General features: G+C 44.2%; 1 protein-coding gene and 1 long non-coding RNA gene across 5 annotated transcripts in view; one reads left to right on the top strand and one right to left on the bottom strand.

The window, feature by feature from the left end:
- The window catches only part of cfap74 (cilia and flagella associated protein 74), a 224,664-nt gene that overhangs the window by 189,414 nt on the left and 14,686 nt on the right, over positions 1-20,564 (top strand). For 2 of the 3 annotated variants that reach the window (XM_070860622.1, XM_070860624.1), the window contains 5 exons: positions 4,027-4,161; positions 7,462-7,571; positions 9,181-9,236; positions 10,284-10,403; positions 13,077-13,229. In XM_070860622.1, coding sequence (XP_070716723.1) covers positions 4,027-4,161; positions 7,462-7,571; positions 9,181-9,236; positions 10,284-10,403; positions 13,077-13,229 — 574 coding nt within the window. The remainder of the gene's footprint in view (positions 1-4,026; positions 4,162-7,461; positions 7,572-9,180; positions 9,237-10,283; positions 10,404-13,076; positions 13,230-20,564) is intronic. The other variant, XM_070860623.1, reaches the window with a different exon arrangement.
- Positions 1-20,564, bottom strand: part of LOC139228985 (uncharacterized) — a 51,685-nt gene that overhangs the window by 18,157 nt on the left and 12,964 nt on the right. The gene's annotated exons all lie outside the window — the stretch shown is intronic.

Raw genomic sequence — 20,564 nt, 5'->3', positions numbered from 1 at the left:
AAATGTAAGTCTTTTTTCTTTTGATGGTGAGCGCAGCTCTGTGTCCGAATGTGGAGTTTTCTAATGCCTCAGTTAGTGGCCAGAGGGGGCGTTAATGGGAGCATAAGAGGTTACTGACCGGGAGCGCAGCTTTTAACACCCCGACCGAAAATTAATTGGTGGCTCACCGGGAGCACAAACCTCTAGCGCCAGGCTGCTGCCGATCGCTCCGATCCTGACCTCAGTCCTGGTGTATCGCCCACGCTTGCGCCCCGGGCGGTAAATTCGGTGCGGCCACCTCATCGAGCGCCCGCCAGGAACAACATCTGGAAAAACAGTGGGGCCAGGTTTGCAGAGTCGTTAACTGGCGGCTACTGAAAGGGACGAGGACGTGCTTACCTCGGAGGTCACAGTCAGTGCAACGTTTATAGGCAGCACGGTGCATGAGCCTCCCAGTTTGCAGCAGCAGACCGTAATAAGAGTTCAGCTTGAGAAAAAGTGATTTTGAAAACTGTAATGGGTGCATTACTATGCCGTGCCTTTAAGACTCGGCTTTTCTCAGGATCTGAATCGGAGTTCAGCGCATACGCAATGGGTCCGCCAAATTTACCAACCAAACTTTCGTTATCGCCTCCCAGCTGCAGTGTGCAATGGCTGATTTAGTGCCCCTGTCAGCTCTTCGACCGAATCTGACTAATTTCAAGGCGCTAAAATTACCACTCCACCTGGGTTACCGTCCCAAAATGACGCACGGCCTAATTTCTCCCCCTATAACTTGCACCTGTAGTGCAAGGCCATAGACAGGGTAGGATACTCCCATGAGATTCTGCTATACAGGCTCTTGGGTTCAAACACCAAGCGGCAATCAATGCCAGCCTCAACTTGAAGAATGGAAAAGGCAAGCCCGAGGGAGGGATCCCAAGACTTCGTGATTGACTGGAGCCATAGGCCCTGAAAAGGAGAAGCACTAATGCACCTTCAGCAGGGTTGGTTGCGGATACAAGTCGCAGATCTTCTGCATCCCCTGCGACACGATTGGTTGTGCAGCTCGATGGTCCGACGGCCCTCTGACACCCCGGCCTGCTGCTGCACCTCTGGTTCGGCCCAATTCCCAGTGCAAGCAGCTGCCAAGGACCAGGCCTGTGCTGGGGGGGTGCTGCAACTGAGCCACATTAATATCCTGAGCCACCTAATCCAAGCCTATGGCACCGTGGGCACACGGAGCACGCTTCAGACACCTTCTACCACTCCTGCACCAGGGCAAGAAAGGGGAGGAATATTGGGGCTGTAATGTATTTGAGGACACTGTCCAACAGCTACTATTTTATACTGTATTCTGGGTAAACACGTCCCTATTTATTCTGTTCAATGTTGTATTGTTCATATCAAACTTGTTTTTATATCTTCGGTTTGTGACTATTTTTATAAGCAATTTCCATAACAAAAGAACTATTCATTAAAAATTAAAAATAACTATTACTCCCATGTACTTCATTTATTAAAACTTTAATAAGGTAGCAAAGATAATATTTTGTAATCACAATTTAAGTTGACTTGTATTTTTTTTTCTTTGCTGTTATATATTTTCTAGACATTTTTTCTACTTCAAGTGCATAACCAAAAATGTATTGCCTTGCACATTATGTGGTTATCTCCATATGTGTGCACTTAGAAAAAATCTGTAGCCTTTGACACCACCTAAGTTATACCCCAAGATTAAGAACATAAGAAATAGGAGCAGGAATAGGCCATGCGGCCCCTCAAGCCTGCTCCGTCATTTAATAAGATCATGGCTGATCTGATCTTGGCCTCAACTCCACTTCCCTGCCCATTCCCCATAACCCTTGACTCCCTTATTGCTCAAAAATCTGTCTATCACCACCTTATATATAGTGACCATAATATGGTAGAATTCTTCATTAAGATGGAGAGTGACAGTGTTAATTCAGAGACTAGGGTCCTGAACTTAAAGAAAGGTAACTTTGATGGTATGAGACGTGAATTGTCTAGGATAGGCTGCCGAACGATACTTAAAAGGTTGACGGTAGATAGGCAATGGCAGACATTTAAGGATCACATGGATGAACTACAACAATTGTACATCCCTGTCTGGCATAAAAATAAAACTGGGAAGGTGGCTCTACCACGGCTAACAAGGGAAATTAGGGATAGTGTTAAATCCAAGGAAGAGGCATACAAATTGGCCAGAAAAAGCAACAAACCTGAGGACTGGGAGAAATTTAGAATTCAGCAGAGGAGGACTAAGGGTTTAATTAGGAGGGGGAAAATATAGTATGAGAGGAAGCTTGCAGGGAACATAAAAACTGACTGCAAAAGCTTCTATAGATATGTGAAGAGAAAAAGATTAGTGAAGACTAATGTAGGTCCCTTGCAGTCAGAATCAGGTGAATTCATAATGGGGAACAAGGAAATGGCAGACCAATTGAACAAATACTTCGGTTCTGTCTTCACTAAGGAAGACACAAATAACCTCCCGAAAATACTAGGAGACTGAGGGTCTAGCGAGAAGGGGGAACTGAGGGGAATCCTTATTAGTCAGGAAATTGTGTTAGGGAAATTGATAGGATTGAAGGCTGATAAATCCCCAGGGCCTGATAGTCTGCATCCTAGAGTACTTAAGGAAGTGGCCCTAGAAATAGTGGATGCATTGGTGGTCATTTTACAACATTCCATCGACTCTGGATCAGTTCCTATGGATTGGAGGGTAGCTAATGTAACCCCACTTTTTAAAAAAGGACGGAGAGAGAAAACAGAATTATAGACCGGTTAGCCTGACATTGGTAGTGGGGAAAATGCTGGAATTAATTATTAAAGATGTAATAGCAGCGCATTTGGAAAGCAGTGACAGGATCGGTCCAAGTCAGCATGGATTTATGAAAGGGAAATCATGCTTGACAAATCTTGTAGAATTTCTTGAGGATGTAACTAGTAGAGTGGACAAGGGAGAACCAGTGGATGTGGTGTATTTGGACTTTCAAAAGGCTTTTGACAAGGTCCCATCCAAGAGATTAGTTGCAAAATTAAGGCACATGGTATTGGGGGTAATGTATTGACGTGGATAGAGAATTGGTTGGCAGACAGGAAGCAAAGAGTGGGAATAAACAGGTCCTTTTCAGAATGGCAGGCAGTGGCTAGTGGGGTACCGCAAGGTTCAGTGCTGGGACCCCAGCTATTTACAATATATATATTAATGATTTAGAAGAAGGAATTGAATGTAATATCTCCAAGTTTGCAGATGACAGTAAGCTGGTTGGCAGTGTGAGCTGTGAGGAGGATGCTAAGAGGCTGCAGGGTGACTTGGACAGGATAGGTGAGTGGGCAAATGCATGGCAGATGCAGTATAATGTGGATAAATGTGAGGTTATCCACTTTGGTGGCAAAAACAGGAAGGCAGATTATTATCTGAATGGTGACAGATTAGTAAAAGGGGAGGTGCAACGAGACCTGGGTGTCATGGTACATCAGTCATTGAAAGTAGGCATGCAGGTACAGCAGGTAGTTAAGGTTCACCAGACTGATTCCCGGGATGGAAGGACTGACATATGAAGAAAGACTGGATCGACTCGGCTTATATTCACTGGAATTTAGAAGAATGAGAGGGGACCTCATAGAAACGTTTAAAATTCTGATGGGTTTAGACAGGTTAGATGCAGGAAGAATGTTCCCAATGTTGGGGAAGCCCAGAACCAGGGGTCACAGTCTAAGGATAAGGGGTAAGCCATTTAGGACCGAGATGAGGAGAAACGTCTTCACCCAGAGAGTGGTGAACCTGTGGAATTCTCTACCACAGAAAGTTGTTGAGGCCAGTTCGTTGAGAGGGAGTTAGATGTGGTCCTAACGGCTAAAGGGATCGGGGGTATGGAGAGAAGGCAGGAATGGGATACTGAAGTTGCATGTTCATATTGAATGGTGGTGCAGGCTTGAAGGGCCGAATGGCCTACTCCTGCACCTATTTTATATTGTTTCTATGTTTCAATGACCCATTGAAGAGAGATGTTGTTTTCCAATGACCCTGTTCTGTTTCAGTTCTGATCACTACAATGCTGCTCTTACTTCGTTGCTGAGGAATTACAAGGAGCAGTTCCGGAGTTTTGTCATTCCGTGTTTTGTTGCTCATGGCAGAACAACAGACCATAAAGAGACTGGTTACCTCCCTTACAGGTAAACAACATTAATAGTATTGTACTTTCAATAAACCTTGTCTTAGCTTAACCGCTAACTGTATTCCTTCGTCTTGAAACATGTGGCTACGTCTTCTGTGATCTTGGTTTTCGACAAAATAGAAAATAATGGATACTTGGGCGTGATAACATGGCAGAAACTTAATTGAAGGGTTTTGATGGCATCATGACCACCACACAAACCTTAAGATGAAAAGACATCTTTAAAATCATTCCACGGTTTCTATTTTCTATTCTGACACCCAGCTCTACCTCACCACCACTTCTCTCGACCCCTCCACAGTCTCTCAATTGTCAGATTGCTTGTCTGACATCCAGTGCTGGATGAGCAGAAATTTTCTCCAATTAGATATTTAGAAGACCGAAGCCATTGTCTTTGGTCCCCTCCACAAACTGCGTTCCCTTACTACTGACTCCATCCCTCACCCCAGCATCTATCTGAGGCTAAACTAGACTGTTCGCAACCTTGGTGTCATATTTGACCCTGAAATGAGCTTCCGACCACATATCCGCAGCATAACTAAAACCGCCTATTTCCACCTCCGTAACATCACCCGTCTCCACCCTTGCCTCAGCTCATCTACTGCTGAAATCCTTATCCATGCCTTTGTTACTTCTTGACATGACTACTTCCACAGTCTTACCGTACGTAACCACGAGGTCATCCAAAACTCAAGTGTCCTAACTCGCACCAAGTCCCACTCACCCATCACCCCCTGTGCTCACTGACCTACATTGGCTCCCGGTTAAGCAACGCCTCGATTTCAAAATTCTCATCCTTGTTTACAAATCCCTCCATGGCCCTCGGCCCTCCCTATCTCTGTAATCTCCTGCAGCCCCTGAGTTATCTGCACTCCTCTAATTCTGCCCTCTTGAGCATCCCCGATTATAATCACTCCACCATTGGTGGCCGTGCCTTCAGCTGTCTAGGCCCCAAGCTCTGGAACTCCCTCCCTAAACCTCTCCGCCTCTCTACCTCTCTTTCCTCCTTTAAGACGCTTCTTAAAGCCGACCCCTTTGATCAAGTTTTTGATCATTTGCTGTAATTTCTTCTTATGTGGCTCGGTATCAAATTTTTGTCTTACTCCTGTGAAGTGCCTTGGGACATAGTACTACGTTAAAGGCATTACATAAATACAAGTTGTTGTTGTTAAGTAAACAATGCTGTATTTGTCTTTTCAGTGTTGAGGTTAGTTTCCGTGTCAACAGCAGGGACCCATGTGAACACTACTGCCCGCCATGCCACTGACCTGTGATGGTGTTCACATTGAAGCAACGGTTGTGGCAACATTACTTCTAGCTTATTACAGAGAAATCATTTGCAATTGATTGCTGAGCCTTTCTATGTCCAATATATATTCTAATACATTATCAAGTAACAACTAATAAATAGTATTATCGAAAGATATTTAAAATTGTGGGCATGAGAATCATTGGGATATGATTTATATTCCACAATTAGAGTAACCGGATAGTTTGTAAACAGTGACAAATGAGCTATGGGCGATTCCATGAGTGAGATGCAGATTATATCCCATGTCGCTTGGATTGTGCCTGTCATTTTCCAATAGGCACTGGCAGCAGGTCCGCTTCCCTACCGCCAACACACACTTGGAAAATTATCCCATGACGTTATCTCCTTTTTTTTTAAAAATGAAAAAATCTTATGGAAAGGATATGATTCTGTGTGGAGTAATATAATTTACAGTATAAAACTTGGAGGTTTCATCATTAGATTCGATTCAGCAAATATCAGCATTCTTTCTGTTGAATGTATGAAAGAAACTGGAGTTACTTAAGAAGAAATGATTATATTCGGGATAAAGTTATGCTAGAGGTCTAGGAACAGCATTTTCTGCTTTCCTGGCTAAAACCTCTTTCTTGAATTGTATACTTTTACTGCAGCTGACTCTAGAGTATTTTCCTGATGCCTAAACATGTAGATTTTACTGCCAATTGGAAACTATTGACTTTTTTGATAATATTCGTAATATTAACTCAACATTGTATCAAACTGTTATTGGGGACAAAAGAAAAGAAAGTTGTAATTCTGCGAATTATATGAATTTAGAAAGGTCAATAATACTAGACGGATTCTAAGATCTACAGGAAAAATGTATACATCTTGTAATTAGAGTTAATTGGTGGAAATATTTCAAATATAGTTTGTTCTTCTATCTTACCATTTATCCACTGTTGATATGCCAGTTAAAACTAGCTCTGAAATGCAGTGCTAAGGAGAGGTGACAACATACCAGTTAGATTGATTATGTTGTGTGTGCTCTCAGTCATCTGGAGAGGATATATTTCACATGATATACCTCGAACACCCATCCTTCTCATGCTTCAGAGCAGCCAATAATTTATTTGGATTTGGAGTCATTTTCTGTGATCACTGAAAGTGCAGGGGTCTGTGATATGTTCAACTCACTGAGATAATGGCCCCAATTCAACAAAAATTACTTCTGAACACCAGTGATGTCCCAATTGTTACATGCACTGCCCAGTGTGAAACTGGCCATCCCGACCGAACCTTCCCAAATGTCTTTTCCCTTTCTCTGCTCTTGGTTTCAGTGCCACTGCTTTAGGAAGGAGAAAAATTAGCTAAGATTTCTGGTCCTGATCGCTATTTTATTTTGAGCACTGTGATTAGTTCAAGGGAGCATTACACTCGAAATTGTGTTCTGCCATTGATGATAACAATGGCTTTTGGTCTCTGCTAACCAAGTGGCTATAACATGGAATAAGATCACAGTGACATCATGGAGCAATGCCACCTGATATTTCTTGGGCTACAAAAACCTAATTCCCTTAGAAATTGTGTTACCAATATCATTGGTAGTATCTAAATTGGGAGGAGTGTTCATTTTCTCTCCACTTATTCTAAAAGTAATACAGATATGTAGTATAGAGCATGGAATAGCAGGAGATATATAAATATATGTAGAATCATTCATAAATATACTTAAAGTTATCTAATTTATTAATCTTAATCATAGTTACACAAACATCTTGGCTTTATCCATTGACATTCGAAATGATAGCTTGTTGCAAAGGGAATGTAATTTTTGTGAAGGATAAACTATGGGCTAGATTTTCAATTTAGAAATAAATCTCGGGCGGTTTCTATAACTGGTGCCTGGTCCAAAATTCTGGATTTTTGCCCGGGTAGCAAGTTGAAAATCTACCCCATTGTTTTTAGTAACTTTGTGTTTTAAAGCTATGTGCATGCTGATACCCACTGTGGGAATAACTGTTGATATTTTGTGTATTTTTGTAGCATCCACAATACCTTGTATCTGGAGGTTAATTGCCCTACAATTGCCCCACCACTGGTACTCATTTCTGGGAACAAACGGAATATGGTGGACTGTGGAGAGATTGCAATAGGTGAGCAAATTCTTTAAATAATTGATTAGAGTTTTGGTTGATTAGAGAATTCATTATAGATTTAATTGTGAATATTAGATGTTCATTGGCTCCCCGATTTCTTGGTTGGTAAATAAAGGACACCTTATGGAACTGAGCCATGCCATTCACAAAGGTCCCAGGGTTTTGACTTGACCTATCTGTGCTATTGGCTAATCTCAACCAGGGTGGCAGTAGAAGTGTTGTAATTAGATGCCTTTCCCCTAGACTAAGAGAAAATCAGCCAAGGTTCCAGTTTCAGATAGCTGCCCGGTGACTATTGCTGGAAAATGTATGCATGTGGGTGTCGGGTGAGGATATAATCAGCCTCAACTCTGACGTCCTCCACAATTGAATAACCTCGCTGGCATATGAAAAGGGGCTGAGGTCCGGAGGTTGGCCAATCTCCATGAAACGTTACTTCAGCATCAGCCCGCACCATCAGGAGAGGGGATAAATGCAGAAAAGAGAGTTCTGTAAAAGAATGTTTCTTGAACACACATGAAAATTTCACCATGGCTTTGAGTTTGATCTCCCACATATGGGGAGGAGTTTTAACCCCAAAAATTGGGTATCTGGTGGGAGATCAAAGTGGTAGAAATCTGAATCCCACCTTCAACCCACGCCCTTCCGGTTTCAACGGAGGCGGGATGGGGGGCAGACAGCCAATCCGCTCCCAGGACGCAGGTTGGCACGTTAAGTATTATAATGAGGCTCCGTGCCTCATTTTCAATCTCCATTTTAAATTGAACTCTGGGTGGCCGTGTTTCCTGGGCCTTGGGAAACACTTGGCAGGTAAGGGCAGGCGAGGCCTGCTGGGTCCAGGAGGTAAATGCCTTTCCACTTACCTGCTGGACCCAGTGTCCCTGCTTCACCAACCCCCCGCGGTCGGACATCCCTGGCCAACCCTTCCAGTCCCTCCCATCCCATCCCACCCCGAAGCCTTCAAACCCCCCACCTGCCAACGAGGCGTCTGATATCCGATTCCCCCCTTCCCCCCCCTCCCGAATCCGGCCTCCGATTCCCCCCCTCCCTCCTCTCTGCTCACCAGATGCGGCCTGGTGTTGTGGCCTACCTGCCTGACAGCCAATCATCCTCTCAATCTGGCTGGCTGCTGGGGAGCGGGTTCAGAGAAATGCGGCAGGGCCTGAGGGAAACCCGTTCTCCCGGGTTTCTGGGCCACAATCCTACCTCCCTCCTTGCTCCCTACCTGCCACCAAGTGAAAGTCCTGCCCATGGTGTTTGACTCCTGTGCTGGATACGGCTCTGGTATCTGTGCCATTGCACCAGTTCATTTCCCCCCAACTAAATGCTTTTTGCTCTTAGTCAGGCCTCTCTTGCAAAGGTTTGGGTCAAATTTCCAGTCACACTTTAGGAGCAGACTACATTTGACAAACTACATTCTGTTAATTGATTCAACCTGTCCAGTTTTGTTTGGTTCTTATTCATGTTTTCCAATATTTTTAGGTGCCAACACTGGTTATTACCTGATGTTGAAGCTTTAGAAATTATTTAGGCCAGTTTTCCTCATGCAAATGTTACTTCCTTTAAAGTTAAGTCATTACAATTTGCTTTAATACCATTATTGCAGGACAGCGAGTGCTTAAAAGAGTCTTGGTTCAGAATATTTCTCAAAACCAGCTGGATGTATCCTTTGCTACTATATTGGTGCTCATCTACTCCATGAGTTCCAAGAGGTCACTTGAAGGTATGGGTTGCCCCTAAGAATAGCCTGAGCTTATAAACTGTTTCTATTTACCTCTCCCCGCTAATCTCTTTGTGCTGTCTGCAATTGCCCAAGTGAAAGGATATGCAGATATTGTACATCATGTCCATACTTTATATTCGCCATTATCCAGCAGCTGTAAGTGGGTGGCTTGAGTTGCCTCACCCTCCACACACAGGACAAATGGCTATCCTCCACCTACTATTTCCCATAAAAAGTCTCACTGGACATGTGCGAATCCTTGGACTCTTGCAGGTTTGGAATGTGTTGCTAAATTTCATTCGCACCTCAAGCAGCACATTAAGATGTTGCTTTGGCCTGGTGGCCTAGTTTATTAACGAACTAGCATGCTGCGCTGCTGAGCAGTAGAATGTAGATTAACAAATCCACTATGGAGAGGTGCCAAGGTTAGCAACATGCTTCTCCACAGGAACGAGCGTCAGAGGATAATCCTGGTCTGCTGTCTTGGCCAGCATGATCAGAGGCATGAGAGTAGAGCATGGTTAGAAAACGGTGTACGGCACAAGCCAGGAGTCAAAAGGGAAAGTTTAAAATAGAAACAGACGATTCGGACCAACGGGTCTGTGCCGGTGTTCATGCTCCACACGAGCCTCCTCCCTCCCTACTTCATCTCACCTCATATGCATTCCCTTCTATTCCTTTCTCTCTCATGTGTTTATCCAGCTTCCCCTTAAAGGCATCTATGCTGTTCGTCTCAACCATTCCCTGTGGTAGCAAGTTCCACATTCTCACCACTCCCTGGATAAAGAAGTTTCTCCTGAATTCTTTATTGGATATATTAGTGACTATCTTGTATTTATATATTATCTTAGCTTAATTATTTCAATGAAGTCTATGGCACTGTGTATATAGCATTCCTGGCGAGCCAAGGTAGCACTGCCAGATTCATTTAACTCTGTACCATCGGTTTTCTGTCGTCCTTGTGAATCCTTGACTGACACTTACAGCTGAAATCATCTATTCTGGACCCTGGTGGACCTTTCGAACTGTTAAATTCTCTTCGATCCCTTCAGCCCGGAGCTACTAACACTCTCATTTTTTCCTTCACACCAACAAAGAGCAAATTGGTAACACATTTTTGCTTCCTTTAGTTCATTTATCTCAAATTAAGTGGAATGCACAAACCCAATGGAACTGCAATCTGTTTGCCTCGCGCTTATTTTAATGACGGCACGACGGGGCTAGAAATCCTCATTTCAGCGTATTAACGACAGGGCATCCTGCTGATATTTACTGCGTGACCACTCCTACCAAAACCTACTGCCCGCATTGCAAACTGCTTTATGGGAGCTCACACTGACATCCTTGGAAGACAGAGTCGCTGCTTTGATGGGTCCTGCCTGGAGATGCGCAATAGGCTTGCTTAGAACGGGAAGCTAGGCATTCAGTGAAGACATTTTTGGGCAACAAAGTGTAATGCAATTCTTTAATTTTTGACGCTTTTCAAAGTACCACCCCACCACCGAACGTCTCCTCACCGGGTCAAGGGTCGGAGCGTCGGCCGGCAGAATCGCTCCCTCGCCCGGATACAGAGGCTCGGCTTACACCCGCCCCACCCTGCCCCGGGCTTCTTTTGAAGCTGCTGTATAGTTTAAGGGTTCTCATCCCTATTTAAGTGGCTGGCAGTTCAGTTTGGCTTCCACCCCCCTCCCTGGGATTCTTTGGAAGCTGAGCCCCCGTGTCTGGAGGAGGGAGCGATTCTGCCGGCCACCCCTCGAGCCCAGTGAGATGTCATTCGGTGGTGGGGTGGTATTTTGAAAAAAATCAAAAATTAAAGAATTGCATTAGACTTCCATTTTCTCCCTTTTGACTGAAACAATTAAGATTTATGATGCATATTCTTTGCCTTCTTGACTCCCTCCAAAACTTTGCCTAAAAACAATGCCGTCTTTCTGTGCCGATTTTGTGATGTGTGCTGCTTTTTCTTAAGTGCCCAGAAGGGTTTTTGGGAGTGGTCACATACGCCATCCGAAGAAAAATGTAAGTTGGCCAAACTTGCTTAAATCTGAAAAACTGGCGCAGATATCAGGTTACGCCCCCATGAGGCAAAAAAATCGTAACCGAGAAAAATCGCAACTAACTGAATTACGCGGGCGCAGAAACTTTGGAGAAACTTTTAATTTACTCAAAAAAAAACGGTGCATATAATTGGGAAAAATTGAGCCCCATATATTAGAATGAAGCTATCATAGGTTTTGTGCAGCAGCAGTTTGAGACAAGCCCAAAAGGCCTGTCAGTGAGCAGAGACCCAACAAGAGCAAGCCCCGTGATTTGGATGAGGGGACCAAATGTAATGTATCCAAATTTGCTGATGATATAAAGCTCGGTGGGAATGTAAGTTGTGAGGAGGATGCAAAGAGGCTTCAAAGGGATATAGACAGGCTCAGTGAGTGGGCAAGAACATGGCAAATGGAATATAACGTGGAGAAATGTGAAGTTATAAAAATAGAAAAGCAGAGTATTTTTTAAATGGTGAGAGATTGGGAAATGTTGTTGTTCAGAGGGACCTGGGTGTCCTTGTACACCAATCACTGAAAGTTAACATGCAGGTACAGCAAGCAATTAAGAATTTAATGGTATGTTGGCCCTTACTACAAGAGGATTTGAGTATAAGAGTAAGGATTTCTTACTGCAATTATACAGGGCCCTGGTGAGACTGCACCTGGAGTATTGTGTACAGTCTTGATCTCCTTACCTAAGGCAGGATATACTTGCCATTGAGGGAGTGCAACGAAGGTTCACCAGACTGATTCCTGGGATGGAGGGATTGTTCTATGAGGAGAGATTGAGCAGACTAGGCCTACATTCTCGAGTTTAGAAGAATGAGAGGTGATCTCAGTGAAACATACAAAATTGTTTCAGTGCTTGACAGAGTAGATGCAGGGAGGATGTTTCCCCTGGTTAGGGAGACTAGAACCAGGGGTCACAGTCTCAGAATAAGGGGTCGGATTTCGGACTGAGACGAGAAACTTCTTCACTCAGAGGATGGTGAATCTTTGGAATTCTCTGCCCTAGAGGACTGTGGAGGCTCAGTCTTTGAGTATATTCAAGGCTGAGATCGATAGATTTTTGAATATTAAGGGAATTGAGGGATATGGGGACAGTGCAGAAAAGTGGAGCTGAGGCAGAAGATCAGACATGATCTCATTGAATGACGGAGCAGGCCTGAGAGGCCGAATGGCCGGCTCCTGCTCTTAATTCTTACATTCTTATTATGTTCTTATGTTCATCCAATGTCCGAGACCCCAATGGCCGTGCAACCCTGGTGCCAGCAGCCATGGCAGCCAGAGATGTACCCCGCGGACATGAGCATTCCAGTTACTCAGCCGTGATTAGCCATAGCGGATAAAAGCAGGCAGGGGGGGATGGTAGCTACAACTGTAACGCTGTGAAGAAGAAAACATTTATATTCTTGAAATATTTAATTGCAAACTACACCAATGGTTATTCAGGACATTCTCTTTGTTCCTAATACTCTCTCAGCAGTGTATGCTAATGTAAAGCAACTAGAGGTATGACAATCTGCGTTATTTTATACTTAATATCTATAAGCAGAGTATAAGTTGATTAGTTGTAACTTATTATGAATACCAAATCAATTTTTTTTGTCATGACCCTGTTCTGGATATCTTTCTGTTGTAATATAACATTTAGCACCTTGTATAGTTTATAGAGTGAATTGTCTGTACTTACTTAAATAACACAACCCCTAGTTGAAATGTCCCATCATCTGTTCACAGTTCTATGAACCTATGGAGATCCACACTGCTTATGCAAATCTTTCCCTAATTCTGACTGGGTGTGGTGTGTACCCATTAGTGACGTGTTCTGTACAAAAAGTATTGGATATGGGATATGTTCTTGCAAATCAAAGCAGAACAGTAACATTTCAGGTAAGCGACACTGAGGATTAGGTATTTTCTTTTTTCACTCACCGGTTTTTCCCCTTTCTTTTCTTGAAGCTGTTAATTATGTGCTGGTGTATGGTTCTATGATGCACGAACCATGACAGTGAGCAACAGCTAAGCCCAATTCTTCCCTCACCCAATGTCTATATACCAGTGTGATGTGTGCACCTGTGAGTATGCTCACAGGCCTGTGGGGCTGTTGTCCAAGCACCGAAACCTCCCTTGGGAGCTGGACCTTCACACCTTGAGCATCCTCCGGGAAATCCTCTCCGTGCCTTTCAGTTCTGCGCGGAGGGGATTCCTGTACGGGCTGCTCTTGCACACTCTCCACTTTGCCATCCCTGTCTGCCGTCCGGACATGCCATGGCACACCATCTTCCCGTCCGGAGGAGGCAGGGGTCCCCACTGGAGTGCTCTCTACGCGGCGGGAGTCCTCCCTCTATTTATTGGGGACTTGGCCTAGAGGGTGTTGCAATCCCGTGCAATAAGTTTTTAAGCCGGTGCACGGACTCCCGGGCCGCCTGCAATTTCTGCGGTCTAGAGGAGTCCGTGTTCCATGTTTATGTTCAGTGCGTGAGGTTGCAGCCCCTATTCCATTATTTGAAGGGGCTGCTCCTCAAATTTTGGCTGCCCTTCAATCCCACGCTCCTGATCTTTGGGCACCCTGTACAGAAGAGCGGGCAGGTCGGAGGACTTCCTCATGGGACTGCTCCTGGGCCTGGCGAAGGGGTCCATTAACCGGTCAGGCAGTGGGCGGTCGAGGGGGTCATTCAGCCTGACTGCCTGCCTCTCTTCCGCCATTACGTTCGCGCCAGAATGTCCCTGGAGATGGAGCACGCAGTGTCCACCAGTATGTTTGCGGCCTTCCGTGAGAGGTGGGCACCGGAGGGGCTGAAGTGCATCACCATCCCCGGCAACCAAATTTTAATTTGACCGTTTATTGTTTAAAAAATTTTATTGGTTAATTTGTCGGTTTTAGTGCCCCTTTAATAAGGGGGCACTTGATTTATTGTTTTACACCAAAATAGTTGTAGAGTTGTTGCATTGTGAATGGCTTAGCCAGTCACGTAATGTTCACAAGACTCAATAAAACCCCAGTCAGTTGAGTCCAGGTCATCCACAAAGAGGAATGCAGTTGTGAGCCCAGTGGATGAACTGGTAATGTGTAGTGTGATTGTTAAACCTTTGTTAATAAACCAATTAGTTATTAATACCAATGTGTTGCTATGAATTCTTAATCAAAGAACACGTGAAGCAAATACATTACAAGCAGGGCTCTATGGATAATGATCATGAACAGAAATCCTGTCTGATTTCTCCCTCACTAACCCAAGGCGCAGAGAATGATTGTAGCACCCCCTAATGCTGTCGCCGCTGAGGTCAACCAATAGCAGGGACTGTGGTCTCGTATTGAACTGTTCAGCCACCTAAGGACTCATTCTAAGAGTGGAAGCAAGTCTTCCTCGATTCCGAGGGACTGCCTATGATGATGACAACCAATAGAGCACAGACTGGGAGCCAACTGTGGTACCTTCCTCGCCTGTGTTGTTCAGCTACTCTCTGAATAATCTCACTGAGTCATCGATGCTGGACTCCCGAAACAAGCACTCTACCCCGAGCTCCGTCACGGCTAACGAGTCCCAGGAGGGCAGAGAAAACCCTCAAGGACACCCTCAAAGCCTCCTTTAAAAAATGTAATCCCCCCGACTCTTGGAAATCCCTGACCCAAGACCGCTCAAAGTGGAGGAGAAGCACCCAAGAGGCCCCGAACACTTGGAGTCTCTTCGTCGGGAGCACATGGAAGCCAAGTACAAACGGTGGAAGGAGCGCACGACAACCCAAGCACCCCACCCACCCGTCCCTCCAACCAACGTCTGCCCCACCTGTGACAGAGACTGTAGGTCCCACTTGGTCTCATCACTCACCTGAGAATTCATTTTAGTGTGGATGCAAGTTATCCTCGATTCCGAGGGACTGCCTAAGAAGAAGGGACATTTTGTAATTAAAGCTACTGCTAAGCATCATTAAATATACAGCAAATTCTACAAACGAAGACCTGATTAAGCAATATTTTTGACTTGGGATTGAAATTCACAACCCATTTTTTATAATTAACACTAATTATATTTATTATTGTTAACTCGATTACTTTTGCTGTTCTGTGCAATCATTTTTCCCATATAATTCATTTAACCTTGATTGCAACCCAAATTACATAAAGTCAGCTTCTCTATAATGTGCTTTATCACTTCTGTTATTTTACAAACTGCAGCAAGTTGGCATTCAGACACGTGGCTCAAAGACTGGTGTGGGAGCAATGGGTTTTGGTTGGTGGGACACTGGCACCAGTACTGGGGTAAGAGGGAGCTGTTCCGTTGGGACGGGCTCCACGGAGAGTGTCCTGCCGAATCACATAACGAGGGCTGTAGAGAGGGCTTTAAACTAATTAGTGAGGGGGAGGATTTAGATGAGCGAAAATTGTAATAGTCAAAGAATAAGGAGAAGGCAATAGATGGGGGAAATGAAAACCAGAATATGCCAGCAAGGGACAGAATGTATAAACATAAAGGTGAATCAGAAAGTGGGGTCAAAACAGGAAAAAATGGTGGAAAAACAAATTTAAAAGCTCTTTATCTGAATGCACGTAGCATTCGTAACAAAATAGATGAGTTAACGGCACAAATAGATATAAATGGGTATGATCTAATAGCCATTACAGAGACGTGGTTGCAAGGTGACCAGGAATGGGAACTAAATATTCAGGGGTATTTGACAATTCGGAAGGACAGACAGAAAGGAAAAGGAGGTGGGGTAGCACTGTTAATAAAGGATGAAATCAGTGCGTTAGTGAGAAACTATATTGGCTCAGAAGATCAAGATGTTGAATCAATTTGGGTGGAGATAAAGAACAATAAGGGGAAAAAGTCACTGGTGGGTGTAGTCTATAGGCCCCCTAACAGCAGCAACTCTGTTGAATGGAGTATAAATCAAGAAATAATGGAGGCTTGTAAAAAAGGAATGGCAATAATCATGGGCGATTTTAATCTTCATATTGATTGGACAAAGCAAATTGGCCAGGGTAGCCTTGAGGAAGAGTTAATAGTGTTTCCAGGATAGTTTCCTTGAACAGTACGCTGCGGAATCAACCAGGGAGCAGTCTATCTTAGATCTGGTACTGTGTAATGAGACAGGATTAATGAATGATCTCCTAGTAAAGGATCCTCTAGGGGAATGAGTGACCATAACATGTTGAATTTCAAATTCAGTTGGAGGGTGAGAAAGTTGGATCTCAAACCAGTGTCCTAAGCTTAAATAAAGGAGATTACAAAGGTATGAGGGAAGATTTAGCTAAAGTGGACTGGGAAAATAGATTAAAGTGTGGGACGGTTGATGAGCAGTGGCAGACATTTAAGGAGATATTTCATAACTCGCAACAAAAATATATCCCAATGAGAAGGAAAGACTGTAAGAGAAGGGATAACCATCCGTGGCTAACTAAGGAAATAAGGGATGGGATCAACTTGAAAACAAGGACATATAGGCCCCAAGTTTCGTCCCGCGGTGAAAACGGCGCACCTCCGAGCTGGGCGCCTGTTTCTCGCGCCGAAAACTGCGCCTTAAAAAAGTCCGATATTCTCGAGCTCCTTGGAGCTCGACGTCTGCTTGGCGCGGCGCGCTCTTCGCAGCAGGGGGCGGAGCCTAACACTCGCACCGATTTTCTAAGTAGCAGGGGGCGGGTACAATTTAAATTAGCCTTCGTGGTGCCGGCAACCCTGCGCATGCGCGTTGGAGCGTGCGCGCACGCGCAGTCTCACACAAACATTGGCACTCGGTCATTTTTTAAAATACTGCAGAAAAAGTGAAGATTTGTTTCTTGGACCCTGCAAAGGCTTGTAATTTAATTTTTTTTGATATTTCTGTGTGTGAGGGAGTGCTTTTAGCAGCACTGCTGAATAAATCACCTGCTGAAATCAGTGAGTTCAGCTTTTCACTGCTAAACTTGCAGAACCAGTGCTGCATTGGTGCATGCAAATTAAGGACTGTGTGTTTGGAGAAATAAGAGTGCCAATTCAACTTTGCAATAATACGTGGTGTTGACAATGCAGCACCCATTCTGCAAATTTAAATATAAAACTGTCGATGTGGCTGCCTCTCCCTGTCCAAATGGCCTCAGTCCCCCTCACAGCTCGAAGGCTGCTGCTGTATCTTCGGCTGCCGTTGAGCCACTGACGCCGCCCCTAAAGCGTGGCCGAATGGCCTCAAGCACCATAAAGAGCTGCGTGTGTCAGGTGTTGATTCTTCGGCTGCCAGCCAGCCACTGACGCCGCTGATATCTCATGGCCGAATGGCCTCGGGTCCGTCCGGTGCTGCTTCTTCGCGGCCAGCCACGAAGAGAATGAAGGCCTGACTCAAGCACTGCAGCTCAGCTCGAAGCTTGCTGCCGCTGCCGTCGAGACACTGACGCCACACCGCTGCCTGTCTCCAACATGTAAGGCCTGCCTGAAGCACTTTCACACAGGTAGGAACATGGTTTATTTAATCTTTTCTTTGCTTATAAATTTTTATTCAGGTTGGATTTATTTGTATAATATTTGTATAAGTATAACTAAGGATTGATTGTAGAATTTAATGATTTCCCTTCCCCCCCTCCCCCCCCCCCCCACCTCGTTCCCTACGCCTAATTTTTAACCTACGCCTGATTTTCTAAAGTGTAGACAAGGTTTTTTCGAGCGTACAAAAATCTTCACTTACTCCATTCTAAGTTAGTTTGGAGTAAGTTTTCACTCACGAAACTTTGAAATCAGGCGTAAGTGGCCAGACACGCCCCCTTTTGAAAAAAAAATTCTGTTCCAAAGTGAAACTGTTCTAACTGACTAGAACTGGAGCAAACTAAATGACGAGAATTCCGATTTCTAAGATACTCCGTTCTACACCAGTTGCTCCTAAAAATCAGGAGCAAATCATGTGGAAACTTGGGGCCACAACGTGGCCAAGTCTAGTGGGAGGCCAGAGGATTGGGAAACTTTTAAAAGCCGGCAAAGAACAACCAAGAATTGATAAAGAGAGGGAAGATAGATTATGAAAGTAAACTAGCACAAAATATAAAAACAGATAGTAAGAGTTTTTACAGGTACATAAAAAGGAAAAGTGTAGCTAAAGTAAATGTTGGTCCCCTAGAGGATGAGACTGGGGAATTAATAATGGAGAACAGAGAAATGGCAGTCATTAAACAAGTATTTTGTATCGGTCTTCATGGTAGAAGACACTAAAAACATCCCACTAGTGGATAATCAAGGGGCTATACAGAGGGAGGAACTTTAGACAATCACTATCACTAACGAAGTAGTACTAGGTAAAATAATGGAACTAAAGGCGGACAGGTCCCGTGGACCTGATGGCTTACATCCTAGGGTCTTAAAAGAAGTGGCTGCAGAGATAGTGGATACATTGGTTGTAATCTACCAAAATTACCTCGATTCTGGGGCGGTCCCAGCAGATTGGAAAACCCTAAAGGTAAGGCCCCTATTTAAAAAAGGAGGCAGACAAGAAGCAGTAAACTACAGACCAGTTAGCCTAACATCTGTCATTGGGAAAATGCTGGAGTCCATTATTAAGGAAGCAGTAGTGGGACATTTGGAAACGCATAATTCAATTAAGCAGAGTCTGCATGGTTTTATGAAAGGGAAACCATGTTTGACAAATTTGCTGGAGTTCTTTGAGGATGTAACGAGCAGGGTGGATAAGGGGGAACCAGTGGATGTAGTGTATTTGGATTTCCAGCAGGCATTCGATAAGGTGCCACATAAGAGGTTACTGCACAAGATAAAAGTTCACAGGGTTGGGGGTAATATATTAGCGTGGATAGAGGGATTGGCTAACAAACAGAAAACAGAGAGTCAGGATAAATGGGTAATTTCCGGTTGGCAAACAGTGACTGTGGGGTGCCACAGAGATCGGTGCTGGGTCCTCAACTATATACAATCCATATTAATGATTTGGATGAAGGGACCAAGTGTAATGTAGCCAAGTTTGCTGATGATACAAAGATGGGTGGGAAGACAAATGTGTGGGAGGACACAAAAAATCTGCAAAGGGATAGAGACAGGCTAAATGAGTGGGCAAAGATTTGGCAGATGGAGTTCAATGTGGGAAACTTTGCCAGAAAAAATAGAAAAGCAAATTATAATTTAAATGAAGAAAAATTGCAGAGTGCTGCAGTACAAAGAGACCTGGGGGTTCTTGTGCATGTAACACAAAAAGTAAGTATGTAGGTCGAGCAAGTGATCAGGAAAACAAATGGAATGTTGGCCTTTATTGTCAGGGGGCTGGAGTATAAAAGCAGAGAAATCCTGTTACAACTGTACAGGGTATTGGTGAGGCCACACTGGAGTACTGCGTACAGTTTTGGTCTCCATATTTGAGGAAGAATATACTTGCATTGGAGGCTGTTCAGAGAAGGTTCACTAGGTTGATTCCAGAGATGAAGGAGTTGACTTATGAAGATAGGTTGAGTCGGTTGGGCCTATACTTATTGGAGTTCAGAAGAATGAAAGGTGATCTTATCGAAACATATATAATGAGGGAGCTCGACAAGAGAGGATATTTCCACTCATAGGGGAAACTAAACTAGGGGACTATGGGCTAGAACCTCCACTTTTGTGGAATGGGCGATATTTCCGGCGGGGCGATTAAAAGGGGTTTTCAGATCGCCAGCTTCTCGCCCATTCTCAAAGCACCTAGTTTCCACTTTTGAAAATGGGCATTACCGCGAGCGATATAAGATGGGCAGTAGCGTTAAATTATTTTGACCTTCTGCCGTAAAGTGTGCCTGTCCTTAGCAACAGCATGGCAACGCTCGATTCCCGCGATACAGGAGGTCAAGGGTCATCATGACATGTGCAGAAGAGAGAGCGAGAGAGAGAGAGAGAGAGCTCAGAGGCACTGAAAGCGTGTGTGGCTGGGGTGAGTGCTTGTCTAGCTGCTGTGGGAGGCACGAGGGAGATTCACCAGTAGCAAAAAGCCTACTAAGCAGCAAGAACATAGTTGGCACTGAGTTTTTGTCCAACAAATAAGATATAACATGGAAGGGACGGTGGAGGCCCTGGAGCTGGTAGCCAGGAACACTGGTGACAGAGGGTTAGTTTGTACAGAAGGGTTAGGGTTAGTTTGTACAGAAATACTGATAATTTCAGACTAATGTTCGGTTTAAATGTTTTTTATTTAACAAAACCATGTAGCGCATTGGCTCAGATAGCTGCACCATTACACGCTGGTGATTCCTTAACATCAAAGAGTATAATGACACTTAACTTCAATCAA

The sequence above is a fragment of the Pristiophorus japonicus genome, chromosome 18 (genome assembly GCF_044704955.1).
Source record: "Pristiophorus japonicus isolate sPriJap1 chromosome 18, sPriJap1.hap1, whole genome shotgun sequence".
Lineage (NCBI taxonomy): Eukaryota > Metazoa > Chordata > Chondrichthyes > Pristiophoridae > Pristiophorus > Pristiophorus japonicus.
Note: the sequence above shows the minus strand (reverse complement) of the source record. Positions and strands in the feature narration are given on the sequence as shown.